We start from the raw sequence: 23,251 nt of genomic DNA on the forward strand, positions 1-23,251 counted from the left end.
ACCACAAGGGCGCTGCCGGCTGATGGGCAACTTGTCATCCACCAAATCAGCCTCTAGCTGGGGAGGCGAGGCCAGCTCTGCTGACAGCAGACGCCTTACACTCGCTAGCCCGCACCCGGGCCGCCGAAGGCCGCGGGGGCGCCGGTGGCGGGGCAGGCCCGGGCGGTGGCGGGGCGGGCCCGGGCGGAGCCGGAGGCGGTGGCCGTGGCGGTGGCCGTGGCGGTGGCGGCGGGGCGGGCCCGGGCGGATGAGCTCATCCGCGGGCGCCGGGGCCGCGCCGTAGGGGCGGGGAGGTGAAGCCGGCGCGGCGCCTGGCGCGGGTGGGTGGCGGCAGCGACGGCGGCAGCAGCTCGGGCGCCCGGCGGGGCCGGGCAGGGGACGGCGTGTCCACGTGTGTCCCCGCACACGCCCCGGAGCCGGCACGCAGGCGGGGCAGTGGCCGCCGCTGTAAGTGTTCCTTCCCTGTCCGTCGCCCCCGTCCCCGTGCTTCCCGCCGGGTCCCGCCGCGCTCGGCTGGACGGGCCGGCATCCCTGTCCCGCAGCGCTCCGCCACGCCTCGTGCGAGGGAGGCGCTGCTGGAAGTGACAACATTTTCCATCCCTGCCTTTCCTCGCCAGCTAAATGGCTGCGCCCAGAGCATAGGGAGCAGTGCAGGAGGCGGAATGCAAGGCAGTAAGGAGCCTGCGGCCGGCGATCGCTGCTGTCCTTTTTCACGCAGCTTGGATCGATGGCATTCTTGTGGGCTGCTGGTGTTCTGAAAGAACTTTAAACGTGGATGTGTTCGACCCTCTCAAATCTGTTCCACTCATTGTCCTCTTTACAGTGGAAACACGTAGGTGAAACTCCTGTCTTAATAACTGGTGGCGTGTAATTCATCTGAGGATCTCAGTTTAGTTGTATCCTTTACTGAGGATAATGGTTAGATTTCAGAGATCTAGTTAAATGGCTGAGATGGCTTGCCAGTGTCAACATTGAAAAGACTTTTTCTGATTCCAGCCTTAAGGATTTAGTTCTTTGACATTGTAGGTATTATTAATTAACTACAGTTGCATTAAACTGAAAACAGTCATTCTGTTTCAGCACTCATTTTATTTGGGCGATTCCTATATATGAATATCGTCAGACATGGATGCTCCATGTCCTGAAAGTCAGTCGCACAGAACCTTTCCTTGTGTATTTTGAATGGAAATAAAATCCAAAGTAGTTCCTCTTTAATGCTGTTCAGCATCTCTATAGAATCACTCGCTTTGGAGGGACCACTGAAAATTATCTAGTCCCTGTTCAAGCAGGGTTAAGTATAGCAAATTACCCAGGCCCATGTCCACCTTGAAATAGTTTTGTAAAATAAAAACTGGAAAATTCTGTCCTTACACAAATGTTGGTCATGGGGTTGTTTTGTTTTTTTAATTTTGGTGGATTTTTTGATAAATAAAGTAATGGTGGATTTGGGGGCTGAAAATTGTAAAACACATATTTGGTCTCTCTTTAAGTATTTAATACAAATAATTGTCAATGGAGTAAGGATGGGTTAAGGGTAATATCAGGATCCTCTACCAGTTGTAAGTTATGCTTCTTTTTCGGTCTTGGGTGTTTTTCTTTGGGAATTAGTATTTTGGGAGCAGAAGGGGACTTCTTTTTTTTTTTTTTTTTTTTTTTTTTTTTTTGTATTTATCTTATTATTTAAGCTGGAGGATGGAGTTTTCTCTCTTGGCTTGTCTTTTCAGCTCATTGAAATAAATTTCCCTCTCTGCTAACTTGCTGCTGTAATTGGTAAAGAAGGTCTTCCGTTGTACTCATTATTCGTATGGTTTTCAGACTTAAAAGGAGACTTCTGGAATGGTACCAATTGTTTTATCAAGGAATTTCAGTGATTGAATTAATTTTCACATTAAAGCCTCATTACAAAATGTGCTGTTTCTCTTGTGACGTAGAGTGAGGTCTGTAAGCTCTCTTCTGTGGATTGCTTTATAGCAGTTTAACATGGTCAAATGTTTCTGTTAGTTTGTTTAAGCCTTACTTTCATCTATAGAACCCATTCTTGTCTTAAAAAGGCTTAAGGTCTCTTAGGTATTTGTCTGATGTGTGTGTAGGGAAAAAAAAGTTTGTAATTACCAAAAATAATGTGTACATATTTCTTGGTATCTAAAGAGTAAAATTATTGTTGATACTGGTGGTCAAAACTGAGTTCTTAGTAAGATCTTAGTGTCTTATATTGAGTAGAAAATGTATAAACCTGGATTTGGATGGAGCTGTCTTGAAAGCAGTTTAAATGGCATTAGTTATAAACATCTTCTAATTATCAAAGAGAATGTTTATCCAAAGGGTGCTTTTTTTTTCATTTTAAAGTTTCTTTAAATGTTAAGTACAGAGCATTATAGCCTTAGTTCTAACACCTGCTTGTTGAAAGCAATTGAATTAGCTTTTTTGTACAGATGAAGAAAATTATGCTAGGCTGAAGGTGAAGAGAGTCCAAACATGGCTTAATTTAGTTGTATAAAAAGGTGGCATTTAAATGTGTCTGAATATTGGCCATTGACCAGGGGCCACAGGAAAATACAGGAAAAGTCTGTGTCACTGAAATTCTTCTACACCTTTTGAAGAATAGCGTGAGTACATAACACAATCAAGTACTCTGTGCTTCGGAGATCCTTGTTTGTGCATCAGGATATTAGCTTACATTACCAGCTCAGGTGCACCTGCCAGGCTCTGTGCTCAAGTGGCTGTGCATGGAAATAGCTATTTCTGCTGATCAAAGCAGATTATTCTGGCAGGATCTTCAAGCAGGCTTAGCATTGGTAGGGTTCTTCTGACCATCCTTAGTTTGCTAGAAAACTAAATTTGTGTAAATTTCTGTGGAGTTACTTAAATTGGACTGTTATTTCAGGGAATGAGTTTGTGTGGGGTGTGAAAAACAGAAAAGCTGAGATAGAAATGGGCACCATCTTAGGGGTTGATGCTTGCTACTTGTGTCAGCATTTGGGTGTTACTTTGTGTGACTTTGATTTTGCACAATAAAAAACAGTGGTATGGTTTGCAAGGCATTAACTGGTTTATGTACGCAAATATTTGCAACAGCTCCATGCTGGGAGTTTTCCAGGGCCTGCTAGATATCACCTACAGAGCTGTAACTGCTTGGATTGCCTGGAGACTTGATTTTCTATTGTACATCCCTCTTTTCATTCATTTTTGCTTTCTAAGATTTTGGAAATGCATGAAAAACAACAACTGCAGTTGTGGTCTGAAACAAGACGTATTTTGTATATGCTTCATGTTGGGTGTATGCCTTCATGAGAAGATGCAGAACTATCTTAGGCAGCTATGTTTGCCTTTCACAGCTGTGTAAGCCATGACAGTGTCCCATGTGAGACAATCCTTCACTGGCTGGTGTAGCAGGAGTGCAGGGAAATTAGGTCTGTGCTTGGAAAGGGAGTAGATAATTCAGTACATCCTTGATAGTGTGTTTCTAGCTCCTGACATTATATTATGAAGTCATCTCTAATGACCACGCATCTTCTGTTTTTTAAGGTGGGCTTGTTTGGGTTTTTTTTTTAAGTTTGGAAGCCTTTCACTTGCTTCCACCTAGTAGTGCCCCTGATGGACATTTCAACGAGTTCAGAGGCTTTGCTAATTTTCTTATCTGGATTATTACTGTAAGAGTGGAGTTAGACTGGAGTAGTTAGCTATTAGCATTTAAAATAACAGCTTCTTGGATTACTGAAATATCAATGTCAGTTATCATAATTGATCACTCTAATTTTTAATGTGCTGTTTACAAGTTTAGCTAGACTCCTTCGTATAACTGTGCTCCTCTTCCCCTTTCTGGTTCACTATTTGAAATGGGTATTCTGTGGAGTTCAGCTGTCCCTGGGTTTTTTTTTTTTCCCTCAGCTTTCACTGGACAGAATTGTATTTTGAAGTTCTTCCCTATCTCTTTATTTCCTTGTGACTTTTAACTTTAAAATTTGAGACTTTGAGTTACAGTGTATTGCGTATCAAAAAGAAACTTCCCCCCTCCCCTCCCCATACATATTTTTAGGAAGCTTAATCTTGTCTACTTTTCAACTGTGTTTTATGTTGCCTGGAAACTTTTTTTCCTCATATTTGCTTTCAGAGACCTGTGTTTCTAATTCAGGCTGATGCTTTTTGTATTGAGTGGAAAAGAATGTTATACATATATAATTCCCCAAAGGATCATATCTCTCCTGTTTCCCATTCTTCGTGTCTTTTATGCAATGTTATTATGTGCTGCTGATCAAGATTGACTCTATTAAAGTTGGCCACCGTCTGCTGTTACTGTTTATTGTTTTGTGAACATCTGTCTACTAAAATATTAAAACATAAAACCAAATAATCAGCTTTCCATGTAATTGTATTACTTGTATTACTTACAAAATGTATTTACAAAGTAAATTTAATAAGAAAGATCCATTGAATTTAAGGTCTATCTTTAAAATATACTAGTAATTTTTTATATTTCTTAGTGTGAAAGAAGTATGACATTAAACACTGTTTATGAAATGATCAACAGGACTTTGTAGCAGCATTACAATTTCTATTTTTTTTTTTTTTTGCCTGGAGTTCACCTAGTGAACCTCCTTTTCTAAAGGTCAAATGCGTTAATTGCACAGAAATTAAAACCAGATACTCATATTATGGGCATAATATAGCAAAAAATATTACAGAAGACAATGAGACAATGTTGAATAAGAGATATATTTAAAAAAATGTCAAAAAATGTATCTTTTCTGTGATGCCAGTACCTTGATATATATGTAAGATAGTGAACAACTTATCATACCAAATTCAAAGAATATTTCCAAGAACAGCATATTTATGAAGCAGTAGTAAAACATTTATTGTTTACATACACAAAGCTGAAATATGTGCAGAGAACTTTCAAGGTGTACAGCAAGGGGTTTGCTTCAGATGGTGAGGTAACATGTTTCCTGTATTATATCAACACCGTGATTAGAATTTGTTCTCTTTACCTATTAAGGAAAAGTGAAAAGAAATTCAGAATGAATGGCAAATGCTAGACTGAATTAGTTATGTGATTGTACACAGTTTGGGAGTTAATTTTTTTACACTTCATCTCAGTCTATACTTAATTTGTCACATAAAATGTAGGAAATTATTCTTCCTTTCTCAGAAAGAATGCTTTATTTTTTTACCTGGGCTTGAGTTGCAAATTTGTGTAGCATTGCAGCCGCTGTTGGTCCTGCCTAGTACTTCAATAGGCTGTATTTTATACCAGCAGTAGTAACTATGTTGGAGGGATAATAATACTGTGACTTATTTACAATTTTTGGGAAGACTTGATTGAAGAAAAGACACCATGAAGTTATATTTAGTCAAATGCCGTTGGAATCAAATGGTAAATAAAATCATTGTTTACAACTTGTTCAGTTAAACCACCCAAATTATCATGTATTTATGAAAAGACATCACAGTCTATACAAAGAAGAGAATGGGGTTTACATATTTGATAGTTGCACAGCTACCTTTTTCCTCCTCACCAATCCCTAGTATCTGTCATTACAACTTCTTTCTTCTGTGAGTGCGCATGTAATTTCTCTGTATGTCATCTCAGTGGTTTCGTCCTGCTGCACCAATGAGGGACAGTTTATGTGTGGATGCTAAATTTCAAACAAAGGATCAGTATGTTGTTTTACAACATCGTTGAACTAGCATTACTGATTGAAAGCAAATGTACAGATACCTAGACTTGAAACAAATGTAGCAAAATATATACATATAAATAATTTTGTCGTGTTCAATTACATGTTCTGAGAATGGTCCTTTAAAAAAATTTGTGAAAAAGTTCATTACTTTTTAACTTTGATATTACATTCTGTTGTAATTTTTATCCTCCTCTTTTGCTGAAGTGCATCCTTCCTTTACCTTTTTTTTTTTTTTTTGCTTGCATTTTTTTTTCACTTGCACTTTTTTTTTTCACTTTTTATTTCAGGTTTGCTTTGATGTGATTCCTGTTTTATTTGTTTCATTGCTACAGGGGTTGTGTGCATGGTCATTCGGTGCCCTGATCTTTTGCTTTTTCCTTGGTAATAAAAAGCTCTTCTATTTAAGTGTCCCCTGTCTACTTCAGTGTCCAAATAAACAGTTCATTCCTGTATTTTCTTGAATAAAACTGGTAATTTTCCAAGGTGGTTGAGGTCCAATATTTGATAAGCCAACCAGAGCCTGAAGGAGAAGTAGATATCCATCTTGTCTGGGACACAAACATTTATCCACGTATTTGAATGTCATAAAATTAGCAGTGCTGTTCATGACAATGACAGAGAATGCTGTTTCCTGGGAGTATATTTTGGTGTTCTTAGACTTAAAATGGTATATTTCTGTTCTTATTCTTTATTTTCTCATTCCCTTTTCATTTAGTGTTTCATTCCAATAACAAAAAAAAAAAAAAAAAAAGAAAAAAAAAAGCAGCTATACAGAATACAAAAACCAATCAGTTTTTGCAGTTTAAAAAAATTAGCTCAGTGTAATGCCTTGCAGTGCATGGAGGATAGTTGTATTTGCAAGACAGCTTAGATTTTTTTGCTTGTCTTTTCCCCATGCCCCTCTAGGGGAAGGCTGCCTACATCTGCTGTAGACACCCAGTCAGGACCAGGGCTACAGCAGGTAATCTTCCCTAATTGCCTTTTCCCAAGGCTGGCCTCATCTCCCTACAGCTGTGTGCATAGGATAGTACTCACATTTTATAAAAGTTGTCAGTGTTATATTACAAATATTTACAAATTAAAAATGTGAATTTGAATGTTAGCTAAGTGTTGAGGTTTTCCCCACCAAGTCACATTATTTCTTTACTCTATCACCAATAATTACTTGACCTGCTGGCCATCATGAGGTTTTGGTAGTCAGGAAAAAATCCAGGTAACATCAGGTTCAGTCCACAGCATTACACAGACATCATAGATGCATTGTTCATGATGCCTGAATTTACTGAGCTATTTCAGTGAAAGAACCTTCTGATGTGAGCTTGTTGCCCAAGTATGTTTGCAGAAGTACTGAAAGATTGTTACATGTTCAAAGGAAGGTTTTTCGTAGCTTGCCATCAAAGACAGCCCTGAAAGAGCTGTTTCTGACAGCTAGAAAGCCACTGAGGTAGGGAGATACATGCTATGTTTTTGTGCCTTATGTGAAACTAGTTTAGGGAACTATATGGACATCTTGCCCTGGGTTTCTTGCCCTGAGTCTTTCACGTAATGATAGTAGCTTGGTAGTATGCCCTGGACTCCTACAGAAAAGATCCAACAAGTCTTTGGGGAGTGATTTTCCCTCTGTGCTGACTTGGAGAACTATATAAAAATTTGCTTTGGATAGTTTGAAGTCTGTGATGAGGTGTAAAACTGTGAAATGGATTGTGCATGTCACAGTGGAGTATCTGTTCTCTTATGGCACTTAGAAGCAGGCCTGGCTGCCTATCATGGTGAGTGTCACTGAAATGCCAGGGAGAGAACTCTGTATTTCATCCTCTGATACCTATTCCTTATCTAGAAAGCAAACAGAAAGAACTTCAGTGGGCTAAAAGTGCACGACTTAGGCAAAACAGAGAATGCATGTCAGTTCAATTTTGTGATGAATTTCTGCCTATTGTTGCAACAAATGTTGGCGCATTTTAGTATTTTTGTGCCTTTATAGGTATTTACTTATTTTCCAGTAAAAAGACTTTTTGTTTTCTGTAAGGCACTATTCTGAGTTGTTGTTGTGAGTTTCCAGCTACAAAAATGTAATTATATACCTCAGGTATTTAAGATTTTAAAAATCTTGATGAGCAATCTCAAAGGAATACTTGGAATGCACTCCTTGTAAGTTCGCTCATTTTCTTGTAAGAGCTGATGTGGGAGTGGTTGTAATGTGGAAAGTATATTAATCTGTGGGCAAGCATTGCATATAGGAATTTATTACTCTAAACATTTAAGACCTATGAGATGATTTAGACTTACTCTTGTTATTTAAAATATATCACTATCTTTTGATATATTTGGTTGTTTCTATCAGTTTATAAAAGCTGTCTAGAAATACTTTCATTTGAGTTCTTCTCTGAAAGAACAACTGAAATGAAAGTATTTGAGTTCTTATCTGAATTTGAATTCTTATCTGAAAAATACAGCCACTGGTCCTTGACAGCAAATCCTGAAGCAAGTAGATGCTATTCTGGTCTGATGCCATTGTGTGGAGATACAATCACCCTTTAGCTGTACTATTGTCATAAAGGGAGCTGGACTTTAAATAGAATCAGAGCATTTCAGAAATGGTTGTGAGATGATTTTCTTTTTTTTTTTCTTTTTAGATTGCAAGAGGTGGATAAACTACAATTTCAATACTGTAATCTTATTCAAAATTATTTTTAGCGCTGGGAGACTGAATATTCTCCTTCTGGAGTCATCATATGTCAGAATTGTTCAAGGCTTTGTGAAACTGTTGCCCAATAGGTGAACATGGAGACGCAGCTAGACCCCATGAAGGATGATTTGCCTTTAATGGCAAACACTAGTTACATGCTTTTAAAGCACTATGTATTGGACTTGGATGTGGATTTTGAAAGTAAAGTTATTGAAGGCAGCATAGTTTTGTTCTTTGAGACTGGGAGCCAGTACAGGAAAACCATCAGTGCTGGCAAAGAATGCTGCCAGTCACAGTTTGATGAAACCTGTAAAATGAGGGCATCTGAGCCCTGCCGCATTCCTATGATAAATGTTAGTACTTGTTCATCTAAAACGGAATGTAATGATTTTGCTGTCAGTGGTAAAGAAGAGGAAGCTACTTCTGATGAAAATGGTAACTATAGCAACAATGAACAGGCTTCTGGGATTTCTAGTTCAAAGGACTGCTATGACATAGAGGATCATGGAAACAAGGATTTTCTGCTGGTATTGGACTGCTGTGATTTATCTGTGCTAAAGGTTGAAGAGTTAGATGTTGCTGCTGTGTCAGGCATTGAAAAATTTACAAGGTCTGCCAAGCTAACTGGTGTTTCAAAGGAGCTGGAAAATATCAGGAATCAGATTGTACATGAACTTGTGACTTTACCTGCAGATCGCTGGAAGGAACAGCTATACTATTTTACTCACTGTAGCCAGGCACCTGGCTGTGGGGAGCTTCTGTTTAGTACTGGCACCTGGAGCTTGGAGATAAGGAAATCAGGAATTCAGTCTCCAGCGGACTTTCCTCATGCAATAAGAATATGGTACAAAACCAAGCCAGAGGGAAGATCTGTTACATGGACTACAGACCAGAGTGGCAGGTATGTAACTGTTTGCTGAAAGATTTGTATGCAATAAATTTAAATAGATGCAAGAATGGAGAATCATATAATTGCTGAGCAACTGTGAAGATGATGAATACACTGTTCCACAGTTTTCATTTCATCCTTGATTTGAATCCTTTTGCTGTCTTGTAGAAGAATAGACAATTCTCTGGTCGTGAAACCCTAATGGACTTGAGGATCACAGGCCTGTCTTAGTGATTGTGTTTGGTCTTTTTGGGTGGGAGTAAATAACTTGTGTGTACTTCAATAAGTGTGTGCAGGGAATGGAGAATTATCATTTGGGGAAAGAAAAGGTATGAGTGACACGTTACTTTGTGCTCTTTTTCCTTCCTGGCTTACACAGCATAAGGTTCAATATACGTAACATTTAATAGAATTACTTCACAATTAGTCCTTTGTCAATAATGTAATCAGCTTAGAAATACAGTCTTTTCCTGTTTAGTCTGTCATAATCAGCTTTCAAAATCTTCTTCATCTATAATGTTAAGAACATTGATGAAAGCAAATGAACTGCAAACTGAAGAATTGGCAATTATATCTAGTGTTAGTGAAAAGGACATGGTATTGTACTGAATATATCCCTTTTATAGAGGAGAAACTACAATCCACTCTTGACTTCTAAAACTGTAATTGTTTTATTGGAATGGGGAAAGGTGGATTTTAATGGCTGTTATTTCTTTCTGATGTCTAAAAAGCAGGAACAAAGTTGGAAGAAAAGGAACAAATGTGATCTAATTTAATACTTGCTTTCCTTTCCCAGTCAAAAGATAAATGGTCATCTTTTATTTCAGTTATATTCATATAAATTAAGTTTTTTCACTAGCATCTGTGTTGATGAGGAAAATGAGGCCTTTTGATTGTTGTGGTTAGGGAATTCTGCTACTAATCTGTAACCACCATCAAGTCCAGAAATGCCTCAGTCATGTTCATTATTTATTTCCCTTCTTTTCCTCACTCCCTGAGGAGTTATTTTTAGTATAAGTTTAGGAAATTTAACTTGACATAGTACCCTTATATCTGAAAATTCTGAATTTTGACTGCATGTGAAGGTAGAGCAATTGCCCATGATCACATGTCTATGCCCAACTAACTAATGTTGGCAAGACTCAGCTGGTATAGGACTCCTCCTCTCTGTGGTTTGAGCATTTGAATGTTTCTTTTAAGCATCTAAATCATGAACAGTTTTGACTCTTTATGAGTCTTTTACTGCAAAGCATTATTTTTACTTTAGTGACATTTCGTGGCAGTTGTACGCTAATGAATAGAATTTTATGGATCGGTAATGGAGCAGAAAAAGCAGGTTGACATGAATCCAGAAGTTTGATGGTATAAAATAGTACAAATTGATTTATTATCAGGCCTACATTAGTCCAAAAACTAATGCCTGTTAGAAAATAAGTTTTCATAGCATAATCATTACAATATTTCTTGGTATCTTTTTAAAATCAAATTCTATATGTGATGAGCCCATAAAGATAGTGGTAAATCTCATATTGCCATTTGAGGATTCTTCAAATTGTTCCAAATTATGTATCTGGTGCTTTTTATTTTAGATGTCAAATCTTTTGCCAAAGCAGACTATACTGTGGTTCCAACCCTGAAGAAAAGTAAATAACAAAGTACACACATTGTGTAACCACTTCCAACGTTTCCTGTAATTTAATACTAGTACAATGTTTTGAAAATTAGCCTATGCACAATTTTATCAAGAGCTCCATTTTATTTGTTTTAAAGAATGATGTATTATAATACACAAACAACACCAGCTGAAACAAAGCTTTGTGGGATGAGCTTAGGCAAGATCAGATATGTGTATACAGACATGTTATCACAGCAGGACACATTTCTGTTTTTAGTAGAGGAACTGAACATGCAGAATTTCAGTATTTCCCTGTGCAAGCTTTTGTGGCCAAACAAAAAAAGCAATGTCAGAGCTGACTTGTGCAAATGGAAAGAGGAAAGGAGGTAAAGTATAAAGGACAGTACAAAGGACGTATGTGTGACCAGGACACCTACCAAAATACACTTTATGAAAGCTGGTGTGATGACACAGGTGTGCGTACAGCTGGGTCATAAGGCATATTAGGGAGGTAATCTAATTGAAAGTAAGTACAGCAGGGAAGAGAATAGAAGGGAATGTGTTTGAAAAATACTACTGAGGTTAGTTTGGAAGGTAAAGATATTTTCTACAAATTATAAAATGTGTCGTGAAAATAGATGTTTGGTTTTTCAGTGGTGTGAGTTAGCATTGTTCTGTGTTCTTGGAAGCTGGAAATGCAGGAAGAAAAGTATTTGGTTTTCTTCATAGGCAAGGTTGGATAGAAAAAGATAGTCCATAACCCTGGTAGGTCACAGACCAAACCCTAAGAGGCTCTCCTCAACTGTGGAGAATCTCTACTGTTACTTTGTTTAATTTTGTTCCCAGTATCATTAATACGGGAATATAAATATTTGATAAATTAATGAAGTATTTTGATGTTTGTTGGATTATTCATATGGTATGCAATGAATTCTAAAGACTAACAAATGATATTAATAGAATGGACATTAAAACAAACAAAATAAACCACAAAATAACCCCATAAGCACAAACAAACAAAAACCCAAAAAATCAAATCAAAACAAAAAAAGTAGGCAAACCCTGAGTAAAAAATAAATGGACTTGATGTTCCTGAAATGTGGAAGGCAACAAACCAATATTTGCAAAAAATATAAATTCTGTCCTCTGAATTAGTTGTCCTAACTAAAAGGAAGACGATGAGGAACATGAATATTATTGACTGGTGTTTTTTTCAACAGTAAAATGTAAACAAGAATACCTGCTCTGGTGCAATCTGATGACAGTCACTGGAACCTTGCGGATATGTAAATTGATAAGGCAGAGTAAAACGTTTCTTGTGATTTAGATGCCAGAAAGTCCTGCTGCTTTGACGGTGGAATTTAGAGTAAGGAACAGCTGCCAACAGCAGTGCTTTCACAGGGATTTGCCTTGTAGTTGGAGGGTGCCCCCTCACATCCTTAAATGGAGACAGCCTTTGCAGAAATAGGGAATGTAATTTTTCAAATAGAGGAAGGGGATAGAGTTTCTGAGGTGGGCTTTTCCTTTCATAAAGCCTCAGACATTAGGCAAAGCAGTTTGACTTGGGTGAGCCTTAGAATATATTTCAAGTGTTTGATGTCAGGCATCTCAAGGTCTTCAGATTTCTGCTCAAAGAACAGATTAGCCACTGAACATTTATTATTAGTTTGAAGATCATGTTAATACCTTATTATAGTATAGTGGGTAGGCTTTCATGGAAGAGGGAGATCTGCCAAGAGCTGGTTTGAACTGATTTTGTTGAGTTGTAAAGATATCAGGACTACTGATGAGTTACAATTGCATGAATCAAATTTTCATCAGAGAGATTACTGAACAACAGACAGTCTCCAGTCTCCTCTTGGGGCAAACCCAAACATTACCACAACTAGTACTTTATTTCTCCAGTAGTCTGGATGGCTGTTTACTTGGGAAAATTTACCCATTTTTCTCATAGTCTTCCTTTTAGTTCGGACAACTGATTCAGAGGAGATAATTTAAATTTTTTACATATATTTGTTTCTTGCCTTCTACATTTCCAGGAATATCAAATCCATTTATTTCGTACTCAGGGTTTGCCTATTTTTTTTGTTGTTTATTTTTATTTTTTTGTTTAATGTCATAAAGTTCTCCAAAGGAGTGACTAGAGATGTCACTCCTGGGTTTTATGAATTTTTTGTGGATGTTTGTTCTTCCAGTGTGACAAATAACTAGATAAAAATTCTGAGTTCTCTGCTTATCTGTCTTTTGCTGCATGAAATTTCCTTAACTCTTGAAACCTACCTTGGCAAAGATTATGGTTGGCATAAATATTACATAAGTAGATGATTTGAGTATTACAAGACCATTAAAAGTTAAAGACTGGGGTGGAAGGGGTAGGTAGTAGAAAGAGGAAAGGAACTGTAAAGTTTCTTGCTAGGAGCAGTAGAGATAAATGATTAAAAAAGGGCAAATACAGGTATCAATTGACAAGAGCAGTCTAAACTTAATTATTTGTTTTTGCTGTTCTATCATGTGCTTAGATTAGCTGGTTTTTTTTTCAGGATCAAATGAAGAAACTGATTGATACCAGGATAACAATTATATTTCTGGTCCTCTTATGTGCTGAAATTATGCTGCCTGACCCCAAACAAAGACAGTTGTCAGCTGCAGTGGATATCCTAAAGTAACATTGCACAATTACCAATTCTATAAAAAGAAATTACCGCTGTAAAACAAGTATAGCAAATATCTAACTAAAGGCTTACATAATTGTTTTTCTGATAGTTTCCTTTAATATTTACAACCTGTCTATTTCAATACTATTTTTTAGCAGACTGACATAATTGGGTATATTTAGGAAAATAATGAAGTTAACAAATATACCTAGTCAAAAATTGTATTAATATGGGTGAGGAGTGGAAAGAAGTCCTACTTCTGAAGAACAGATTATGTATGTGACCAGTTTTTCTCCACTTACCTAACTCACTTTCTACTTGGGCTTTTATGGTAGAGACTTGTGACCATCCTATGTGTGTATATTTTAGAATTAAGATGTCTTAGGGAAAAAAAAAGCTACTGGACAAGAAGGCTTAGAAGTAAGCCTGTAGGAGGAGCTTGAGTGCTCTCAAGCATACCTGTTCACTGAGTTTCATTTTCTCCATCTGCAAAATGGTATTGACATCTGTAAAATACCTTATGGTCTGCAGGTAAAGGTGCTCTCTGAGAGCAGGTGACATAAATGTTTGTGGTAGCATCTATTATCTGTAATGTTTATATTGTATTTGACACAGCATTATAATATTCAGTTTAGCACTGTTCTGCCAGCCAGTTTTCTCTGTCATTGTGGCATTTCCCTGTACAGAATATGAAGATCCCCTATACTGCTTCTAAGAGGGGATTGTACCAATGGCACCTGGCAAAACAGCCTTCACTGTGCATGGCTAATCATTGGGAAAATGTGTGTAGCAGTAGTCATTAATCCCACCTTTCCTTTTTCCTTTCCATGTCTTCTCAGCACGAATTTGTTTTAAGGGTAAATAATAATCCCAGTAGCTCTTGACTAACATTACTAGGGGTAAGCAGGTCTTCCTAGAAGGTGAAAAAACAGGTTCTTCTTTTTTCCTGTGAACTCACTGTCATGCACTCTTTTGTTTTTACGGGAGAAAAGCCAATTATTCTATGTATATCAGATAGGTTACAGATACAGTTTTAGGAGTTTAATTCTAACTTAGTAAATTAAAAATCTGTGCAGATTAGTGGTCTATTACATTTAGCTGTACATTATGTTTTACTGTTTAAGAAATAACCACCTGGCTTCCTCTCCACTGCAGTTACCTGAACTTCACTTAATGTCTAGGTCCTACTCTCTTCACTCTGGTACATGACAGGGGAAGTTAGACCATTTTCTTTTCCTACTTGTGTGCATTAACAATAAGGCCTAATTAAACTGCAGCTTTCGTCTCTCATTTGCTGGAAGATCAACTGGCCTGCATTAGTTAAGCCACAGTAATTTAATGTGCCAAGACAGCTCTGGATCCAATAGCAGAGATAGCAATGACGAGAGGGCAAAAATATCTTTGGAGTATATTTAATCTGTGACTCAGTATTTCCATGTTCTTTCTCTCTGTATAGTTTGAAGTTGGCTTTGGAGAAGGAATAATTTGAAAGGAAAAGCAGTTTGGAGGGGAGTAAATAAAATCTTACGATTTTAGCCATTGCAAAATCAGTTTTGCTCTAACAATTTGTCTCCTACTTTCTGAAGTGCTTTGATAATTTTTCAACTCAAGTAATGAAAGATACTGATCAGAATATTTTTAGTTTCAAGAGTTCACAAAATAATGTATTTTACTCCCATAATATTTAGCTTTAAATATCGTAGATTTTAAAAAGTTCATTGTAGTGACATGATGATTTCAGGACTTTCTTTCTTTTACTGGAGAAACCTATTGATTGTGGATTTTTTAATATAATTTATAATTTTAAAAATAGCCTTTTTTCTTAAGATAAGTGGCATTGTTATGCACATAATAGGAATTTAGATAATACTGCAAAATGAAACAAAATAAGTAAACCAAGAATCATTAAGTCCATCCACCAGCAATAGCAAGTTAGAAGGAGCTAATGAAAGGCCTTGTTACCTTCCCAACTGCAGCTAAATGGTTAATAAGAAATTTACTGTCATGAAATATTGCAGCTGAAATTGGAAAGGGGTAGATGACTGAGAAGTTTGGCTGGGAGGAGATTTAGAGTAACTACAAAAAGAGCAGTACTACAAGGAAGATTTCTATGTAAGCAGCAAGAAGGAGGCTGAAGCTAACAGGGTAGAAATTAATTCTTTTTATAAGCCCTGTGGCTGAAATTCCCAAAGACAAGTGAGCTAGGATGCATTACCTTTAAGATTAAATGTAAAAATGCCAGGATTTATTGAGGCTTGGAGTAAGGAAGACTGAAAACTAGATCTGCTGATTTTGCTTGAGCCTCCAGGTTGCTAATGCAGGAGACTGGATTCATGATAGTGAAAGCACTACTGGAATGATAGCAGGGAGGTGTCACAGGTGTTGGGGAAGCCCTGCAATGGCATTGTCAGAAGATACTCAGAAGCCTTCTTTGACCTTATGGGGTCAACTGGAAGCTATTGTATGAGGCTGGGAGACTCATGCAAAAACAGGAGAGGGAAAAGAGTGGAGTTACTATTTTCTAATCTGAAGGTATGGTAGTAATCTTGCTTTTCTTGTCTTTAATTACTTAGATTGTATTTTGATTAGTTCATGTCATACAGCTTTGGACCTGCAGAACTGAAGTTAAAGGAAGAAACCACCTCAGTACGACAGCACCTTTGATTTTTTTATGTAGAACTTAATTCAGTCCTTCATATTGTAATTCCAATGTCAATCTCTTTTCCTTCCATCTAGGCCATGTGTTTACACAATGGGATCACCAATAAACAACAGAGCCCTCTTTCCATGCCAAGAACCACCAACTGCCTTGTCAACCTGGCAAGCCTCAGTTCGAACAGCTGCAGGCTTTGTTGTGTTAATGAGTGGTGAAAACTCAGCAGAACCAGTACAGCTTCGAGAAGGTGAAATACATTTTTCAAGGCAAATTATTTTCCATATTTTTGTAATTAGAAACCAAGCTTGGTAAATAAGTGATTTGTGAAAGAATTAAGTTCCTAGCCTTAAAAACATTTCTGTGTTTCTCTGTAATCTTCATGTCATTCTGTGGAAAAGTTATCTGCTCAAGGCCTCAGGATAACTTCATAAATATTTGAAGTATCTGCATTTCTGCATTTCACTGTGTTGCTTTTTTCTCCCTCTGTATTTCCAAACCTAGATTTAATTTTTCATAAAGTGGCTTTATTTTAATCACAATGTATTCAAGTTTTGTAGATGCAAACCTTATCAGGCTCTCAACAACTTCAGGCTTTGGTAGATAACTATCTTTCAGTTTTAGTTCTCCAGTCTGAGTGTAGCATGTGGTTAGAAGCAGCCATTGTGCCATATGTGTTGCCTGGAATACATGGAATATCTGAAGAATATCTGGTCAGTGCCCTGAAAATCTGATCTCCGTGGGTGTTTTTGGCATTGATAAAACATCTTTTTCGACAGTAAGCAAACAAGAATTTCTTCTGTGTTGGCTATACTTTATTATCTAAATGTCTTTCTGCACAGAGAAGGAAGTTTTTAAGGCTTGTGTAAGTTCTACGTAAAATGAAGCAGGTCTTGTTCTTGTGAGTTTTGATATAATCTGTCAAACTGGGTCGGTATTTTCTAGTGTGAGTAGTTCTGATGAGGCATAGCATGCAAGAAAAGGTTAGAATTAAACTTTTCTGGGGAAAAATGTCTTCTCTTCCCCTTTAAATAGACAGGTTTATTCTTGAGCAGAAAAAATAGAGAAAGTCTCTTGATTTGAGAATCATCAGTTAATCCATTTTCATGGAATTGTCTGGTTATATTTGGCCATATATGGGGCCTCTTTCAAGGTTTGTCTCTGCTGCTGAAATATGGAAAACTGCTATGATAAGCTGCTAAGTTCTTTTGGAGAATAATACTTTCCTGTCTCAGCATCAAGAAAGCAAGGACCCTCTTGACTTCAGACTAGGATAAAAATTTACAAAACTAATACAGAGACAAAAAGGGAAAGGGGTAATATTCTGAGGAATGTTTTAAAGTCCAAGTAAACCCAAGATTTTAGTGCTAATCTGAGGCCTTGGATAAATTCTTAATGAATTTAGGAATAAAAATTCATGAGTTTAATTAATGGGTTCTAATTTATAGAACCTCTAAGAGTTAAAAAGTTTAAAAATATTCTGTTGTTTTAAATAACCTGTCCACATAGATCTTGTTGTTTGGCAATTCTGGAAGGTATATGAAATGTATTCATCTTAAAATTTTGTCTTTACACACCAGAAAGCCTTCCAGGGTAGCTTCAATTTAAATAGGCTTGCCAAGTTGTTTATATGCAGTATGCTATTGCTAGTGCTGCATATTTATAATATCATACGTAACTGGACAATTAATAAAATCTATTTTTAAAAAGATGCAATTTATTTGAATGAGTTAGCATTTTGGTAAGCAGTTGTGGATAAATTTATTTTGAATAGAATTACAAGTTAGCTGAATTTTTTTTTCCTTTAAAAGTTGTATTTCAAACCAGTGGACAGGTAGACAGTAAGAGAACACCAATCTGAGTTTGATTCCTATGAGCTTTTAGAGATCTGCATCCTGCTTCACAGACACATCTCTACATTTACGGATCCAGTGATCCAGTGCATAGCTGGGCTAGGTGTACTCTTATATGCAGATTCCTCATTTACCACTTGTATTTGCAGGTTTTGGCAAGAGTCTGTTCCCTCCCATATGTGCCACTTTTGCATTCTGCCTCCTACAAAACTGTGGTTGATCCTGTCATTTGAAATAGAGGGACCCCAGGTTTGTTTGAAAATAGTGATAGAATATTTGCACAAATAGAAATGGTAACTATTTGAGTATGACCAAAAGTGCTTAAAATACCTTGCATTCTTTATGGAGTACTTAGAGAAGTTGATCAGAAAAATGCAGTTATTAATACCTTTGGGAGAAAGCTTGATGAGGAGCATTACATGTGTGTATAAAGTGAACCATTTAAACATCAGATTTACTTTTCTACATTTGTCAGTTTTACTTTCCTTCAGCACGTTACTATAATACATAGAAGCTGCAAATATGTTTAGTCACAAGCACCTTTCTATTTGTTCAATTCACATTCAAGAAATAGATTCTCAGCCATTAAGTGTGAAACGGACTGGCTCGCTTTTTGTGTGGTTGCTCTACTACTGTGCAATCCCTGATCTTGTTTTGACACCTGCATCGTGAGTGAGGAGTACACTGGTAAAAAAAAACAGAGTGCTAGATATAGTTAGCAGCAGCAACCTTTGCTGCTAACTACACTACTGTTTCCTTTGCTTCTGCTCCTCACTGTCCACAAGGCGAAACAAAAGAGTGCAGTACTTGTGTTGGTTATCTCCAGGATGTATCAGGGTCTGCAGCATGGTAGTTGAGAGCTTGTCATGTGCTACTCATCCCTCTGACCCAGTGCTGAAATAATGCTCTGGCATGAATGTGAGGGAGCTCTGTGAGGAGTTCTGGTTTTCAGATGAGATCAAGAAATCCCTACAAGTCACAAAGAGTTTCTGAAAGCTGGAGGGTTCTTAGGCCTGGTGCTCCAGTCAGAGAGTAGTTTTTTACATAACTACTTATTTAGCTGCATGTTTATATATTAGCACTAGCTCATATATAAACTAGTATATCTGTTGCTGTTGGGCTATTTCTCCTTTTCTGTAGAGGTAGTCAAACTTAGTGGGTTTTAGTAAACAGTAAACATCAGCTGTATTTTGTGGTGTTGGTGTTAGTGCAAGCTATTTGACAAAAAATATACTGGTAAGTAAAAATGTTCATAATGTGCTTGCATCTGGCATTAACAGATATATCTTTGGCATTTTTTCAGTTATAATGAACTCTATAAAACTCAAACAATTTTAGTGATCTCAAAGATAACTGAATGCATTAAAAATTCTAGGAAGTAATTACATAAATTCCTGCTCTTGTTAAATATTTGCATGGAAAGTTTTTCACTTTTAACTCATAGAATAGGTGAGTGTTGCTGCATGATTAGTGCAGTTATGACACAATAGATTTGCTTTTCAAAAAAACAAATCAGAATTACAGGTCGGGAAAATAACAAAATATTATAATTGCCTAAAAGAAGTATGTGTAAGAATCAAGTTGTTTTAAAATTACATTACAAGTACAAGGACTGGGGTGATCTACTTCTATTTTTCCCACGGACTAATCCCAGCCCAACCTTTTGTTTTGCCCAATGTGTTCTCACTTAGTTGGAAGATGTTTTTATGGTACGAAATGCCGTGTTTGGTAAAGAAAACCACGTTTCTGCTGCACTGTTGTCTGTTATCCTAGAGATGGAGCTGTCTCCAAGGCTGACACTGAAAAGCACAATGCAGCCAGAGGATGGGGAGAGCAGCAAGAAGGAGCTGAGTGAAGCTTACGATCCCAGTCTATGTGCTGGCATAGATCATAGGATACAGATGAAGGAAAAACAAAACAAAGTCCCCTGATGTGAAAACAGTGTAAGGAAGGAAGTGAAGTTATGGGAGAGTTCAGGCTGGGAGACAATCTTACCAGTAGTGAGAGAAGACACAAGGTTACTTGAGTTAGTTGAGCTGTCTTTCAGACAAGCTTCATGGTTCTCTCCAGAGGGAACTTCTGCCCGTAAAAAGACCTTTTCAGTCACTGATCAGCAATGCACTGTTTCTCAACCTGAAGGATTCTATGGTTCTATAGGGAGAACTCACTTGTCATGCCCATGCATGTGATTTCAGTCAACAGCTGTAGGATAAATATGTTGGTATTCTACATAGTTCTTGACATCAAAAAGCATTGCAGGAAGTGGACTGAGCCCTGGGTAGATATGCAGAGACATTATAAAACTTGGATCTTGCTCTAGGAGGATCCATAGTTCACATGATTTCTAAAATCCTTGCAAAGTAAAAAGAGCTTTGGTACCTTCACTCTTTTTGCATCAGGTCAGCTCCAAATATTCTGCTCCTTGCTAATTTGTATAGATTTCTGAATGCAGTACACGCTGTTCTTCTCTCTGGACTGTTAATCTGATTGCCTTGCCTTTTAGACATTCTGTTCAAGCTGTTTGTGGAGTGTTTTTTAGGGAAAAAAACCATCTTGCTTGCTCTAGCCTGTCTTACTAAACTTGTTTCTCACTGTAACACTCTCTGATCTCTACCTAGCACAGGCCAACACCCGTTCCTTTTAGACAATCTCACGGTTGTGAGAGCCTTCTCCTTTATACCTCGTGCCATTTGGAACAGTTTTCTATAACAGCTTTTTGACTTCCATGCCTTTTTCAGAACATAGTTGAAAACACATAACAGCTTTTCAATTACAGCTTTCTCTGATGCTATTTAATTCTAAAGTTTTTACATTTAACATAACTACATGGAGCTTTTAGTAATACTTTATAGCATTTAGATGTTACACTAAGTGCAGAACCTCTGAACCTTGTCCTGTATGTATGTAAGTTAATGGCAAAGTTGTTATTAACTACAGTAACAACTGTGTAGGCTTGGGCCTTTAGCACAGTGTCTATCAATGACACTCTGTACATCAGGAATTTGGTATTCTGAAATAATATGTTGTTGCTGCCATGGATGACCTTTTTCTCTCAAGGTGGAATTTGCTTGTCTTGGCTTATTTGTAGTTTTGTTAAGTTAATAATAATCAAAAAACAAAAGGCGGAGTGAAATTTGGCAAAGTTATCCTCCTTATTCTTAATGTGTTTGGAGCAAATAAGTCCATTCTGCTTACATACTGACAGGAGCTTAGGAAAATTACAAGAGTAATATATGTTCACCTGACAATACTGACAACAGGTTTTTGATGGATGATGCCTAAAGTGGAATGGGGTGAAGGAGTATGAATGGTTTCTAGTGCATATAAGAGGCAAAGACTTTATCTACCTCCCAGAAGACTTCACTAATGGTATTGCTTTGTCATACTAAATAGAAGGTGGAAAACTTGTCAAGGCTAAACTAAAGATTTTTTTTTTTTTGTTCTTCCTTTGGACAGCCTGACCTTCTTAGGTCATTAAGGTAGGAACTCAAGTGATGCTTTGTAGCAGTTGTCTATTTCCTTTCCTCTGTGCCTTGGGGTTTCCACTTAGTTGTGGGGTTTTTTTTTCTTTTTTTTTTCCCTTTTGGTAGTGTATCATAGTCCTAGTCACAGTACTTTTGCAAAAGAACAAGTACTAAGGTTCTCTCAAAATAACTGAAGTTTGTATGTTTTCACGTTGCCCTAGCTACAGTTATTTGCACATGATTCATCGGATTGTAACACATGCTAGGCTCACTTCAAGATAATGAATCTGCTAGTATGGTGTAGTAACTGTGTTATGACCATAAATTAATACATGGATATGATTCTTAAGCTATATCCTTTTTAAAGGGACAAACAGAAAATCTAAGCAACATTTGTATTAATGAAAAGTATGCTGTTCTAAAACATCCACCTTATAAAAATGTGTTTGTACATACAATAATCCTATGCCATACTCCTTGTCTCCCCACATTCTGTTCTCGTAATGATAGAACTTAGCATATTTTTACTTTCTAATAGATTCTTGTCTTGTTTTAGCACCTTCATGGGGTAACATGGCCAAGTTGCTGACTTAGGTAATATCTCATCCGTGTCTCAGCTTTGATTTCTTACTGCCTCAAATAGCTGGGTTCAATTCACAAACATTAGTGTTATTTGTTAGAACTTGCCTATCAGTTTGGTACTGCTCAGAACACAAAGGAAAGGTTTTGAGTTGTCTGAAGTAATAACACAGACAAGACAAAATCATAAGACAGTAGATACAAGGCTGAAAGAGTTAAATTTTAATATTGTGTATTTAAAGGTGTTACTAGATTTCATGTCTGATGTAATTCTTGGGTAGTGACAGTACAATCATGTTAAGTTGCATTAATAACATCCCACTTATGGATGATTTATTTACAGGTAAAGACATCAGCAGAAAGAGCAAAGTTGCAGGTGTAAGTAGATAGAACACAGAATCCGTGGTGGTTACATACAACTGTTCTTATATTTCTCAATGCAATTATTTTTATTTCCTCCACAAAAATACCAGGATGTAAGGTGGGAGGTTTGGCCCAAAATCTCAAGTACATGAAAATGTCAAGTACCTAACATGTGCTGTAAGACTCACGAGTCTGTACAATTGTTCTTTTGTTTACAGGTATCTTGAGCTGGTACTACTATGTGTCTATGCCAATGCCAGCATCCACCTTCACTATTGCTGTGGGGTGCTGGCAGGAAGTTAAACAGCAGTCCTTCAAACAAAAAGCTGCTATTGGAACAAACACTGAATTTTCCTTGCCATCATCACAAACTGATTTAAGGTTGGTGTTTATAATATTATTGAAAAATTAAATGTATGAGTAGCATTTCCATTTACTCTGTGGAATGTGAAAATGAGTCATATTGGCACAGGAATCAAAGCAGAACTTGTTTAATCTGAACAGAAAAATCTTGACAGGAAAATAATTCCAAAGGCATTATTTCATGGGAGTGGTTCTTTTTATGTTTTGCTACTTAGTGAGCAACAGGGTTTGTAAGTTCCACTGTCTGCTAGATTTGTATCCTGTATACTTAACACTCTGCTGCAGCAATGCCAGGTGCTGTCTTGTTTCTTAAAATACTTGATTCAGTCCATTCTGGATACCTAATGACTCCTACTATAATATTGCCTACTTTTTTGTTCTGCTCCAGTCTCATTGCCCAGTTAGAGCTGGCCTGTGCAATGGTTTGCCTGGGGTGATGTGAAATGACCAG

At 37.3% G+C, this 23,251-nt stretch overlaps 1 protein-coding gene across 6 annotated transcripts in view; it reads left to right on the forward strand.

The window, feature by feature from the left end:
- The first annotated feature begins 429 nt into the window (after positions 1-429).
- The window catches only part of AOPEP (aminopeptidase O (putative)), a 175,532-nt gene continuing 152,710 nt past the window's right edge, over positions 430-23,251 (forward strand). The window contains exons 1-5 of one of the 6 annotated variants that reach the window (XM_063181029.1): positions 430-447; positions 618-832; positions 8,315-9,268; positions 16,262-16,428; positions 22,656-22,818. In XM_063181029.1, coding sequence (XP_063037099.1) covers positions 8,463-9,268; positions 16,262-16,428; positions 22,656-22,818 — 1,136 coding nt within the window. In that variant the 5' untranslated portion in view covers positions 430-447; positions 618-832; positions 8,315-8,462. Of the gene's footprint in view, positions 448-581; positions 833-8,314; positions 9,269-15,633; positions 16,058-16,261; positions 16,429-22,655; positions 22,819-23,251 lie in introns of those variants that run through there. The other 5 variants (XM_063181033.1, XR_010031312.1, XM_063181032.1 and 2 more) reach the window with 5 other exon arrangements.

Source organism: Melospiza melodia, chromosome Z (genome assembly GCF_035770615.1).
Source record: "Melospiza melodia melodia isolate bMelMel2 chromosome Z, bMelMel2.pri, whole genome shotgun sequence".
In the NCBI taxonomy this organism is placed as follows: Eukaryota; Metazoa; Chordata; class Aves; order Passeriformes; family Passerellidae; genus Melospiza; species Melospiza melodia.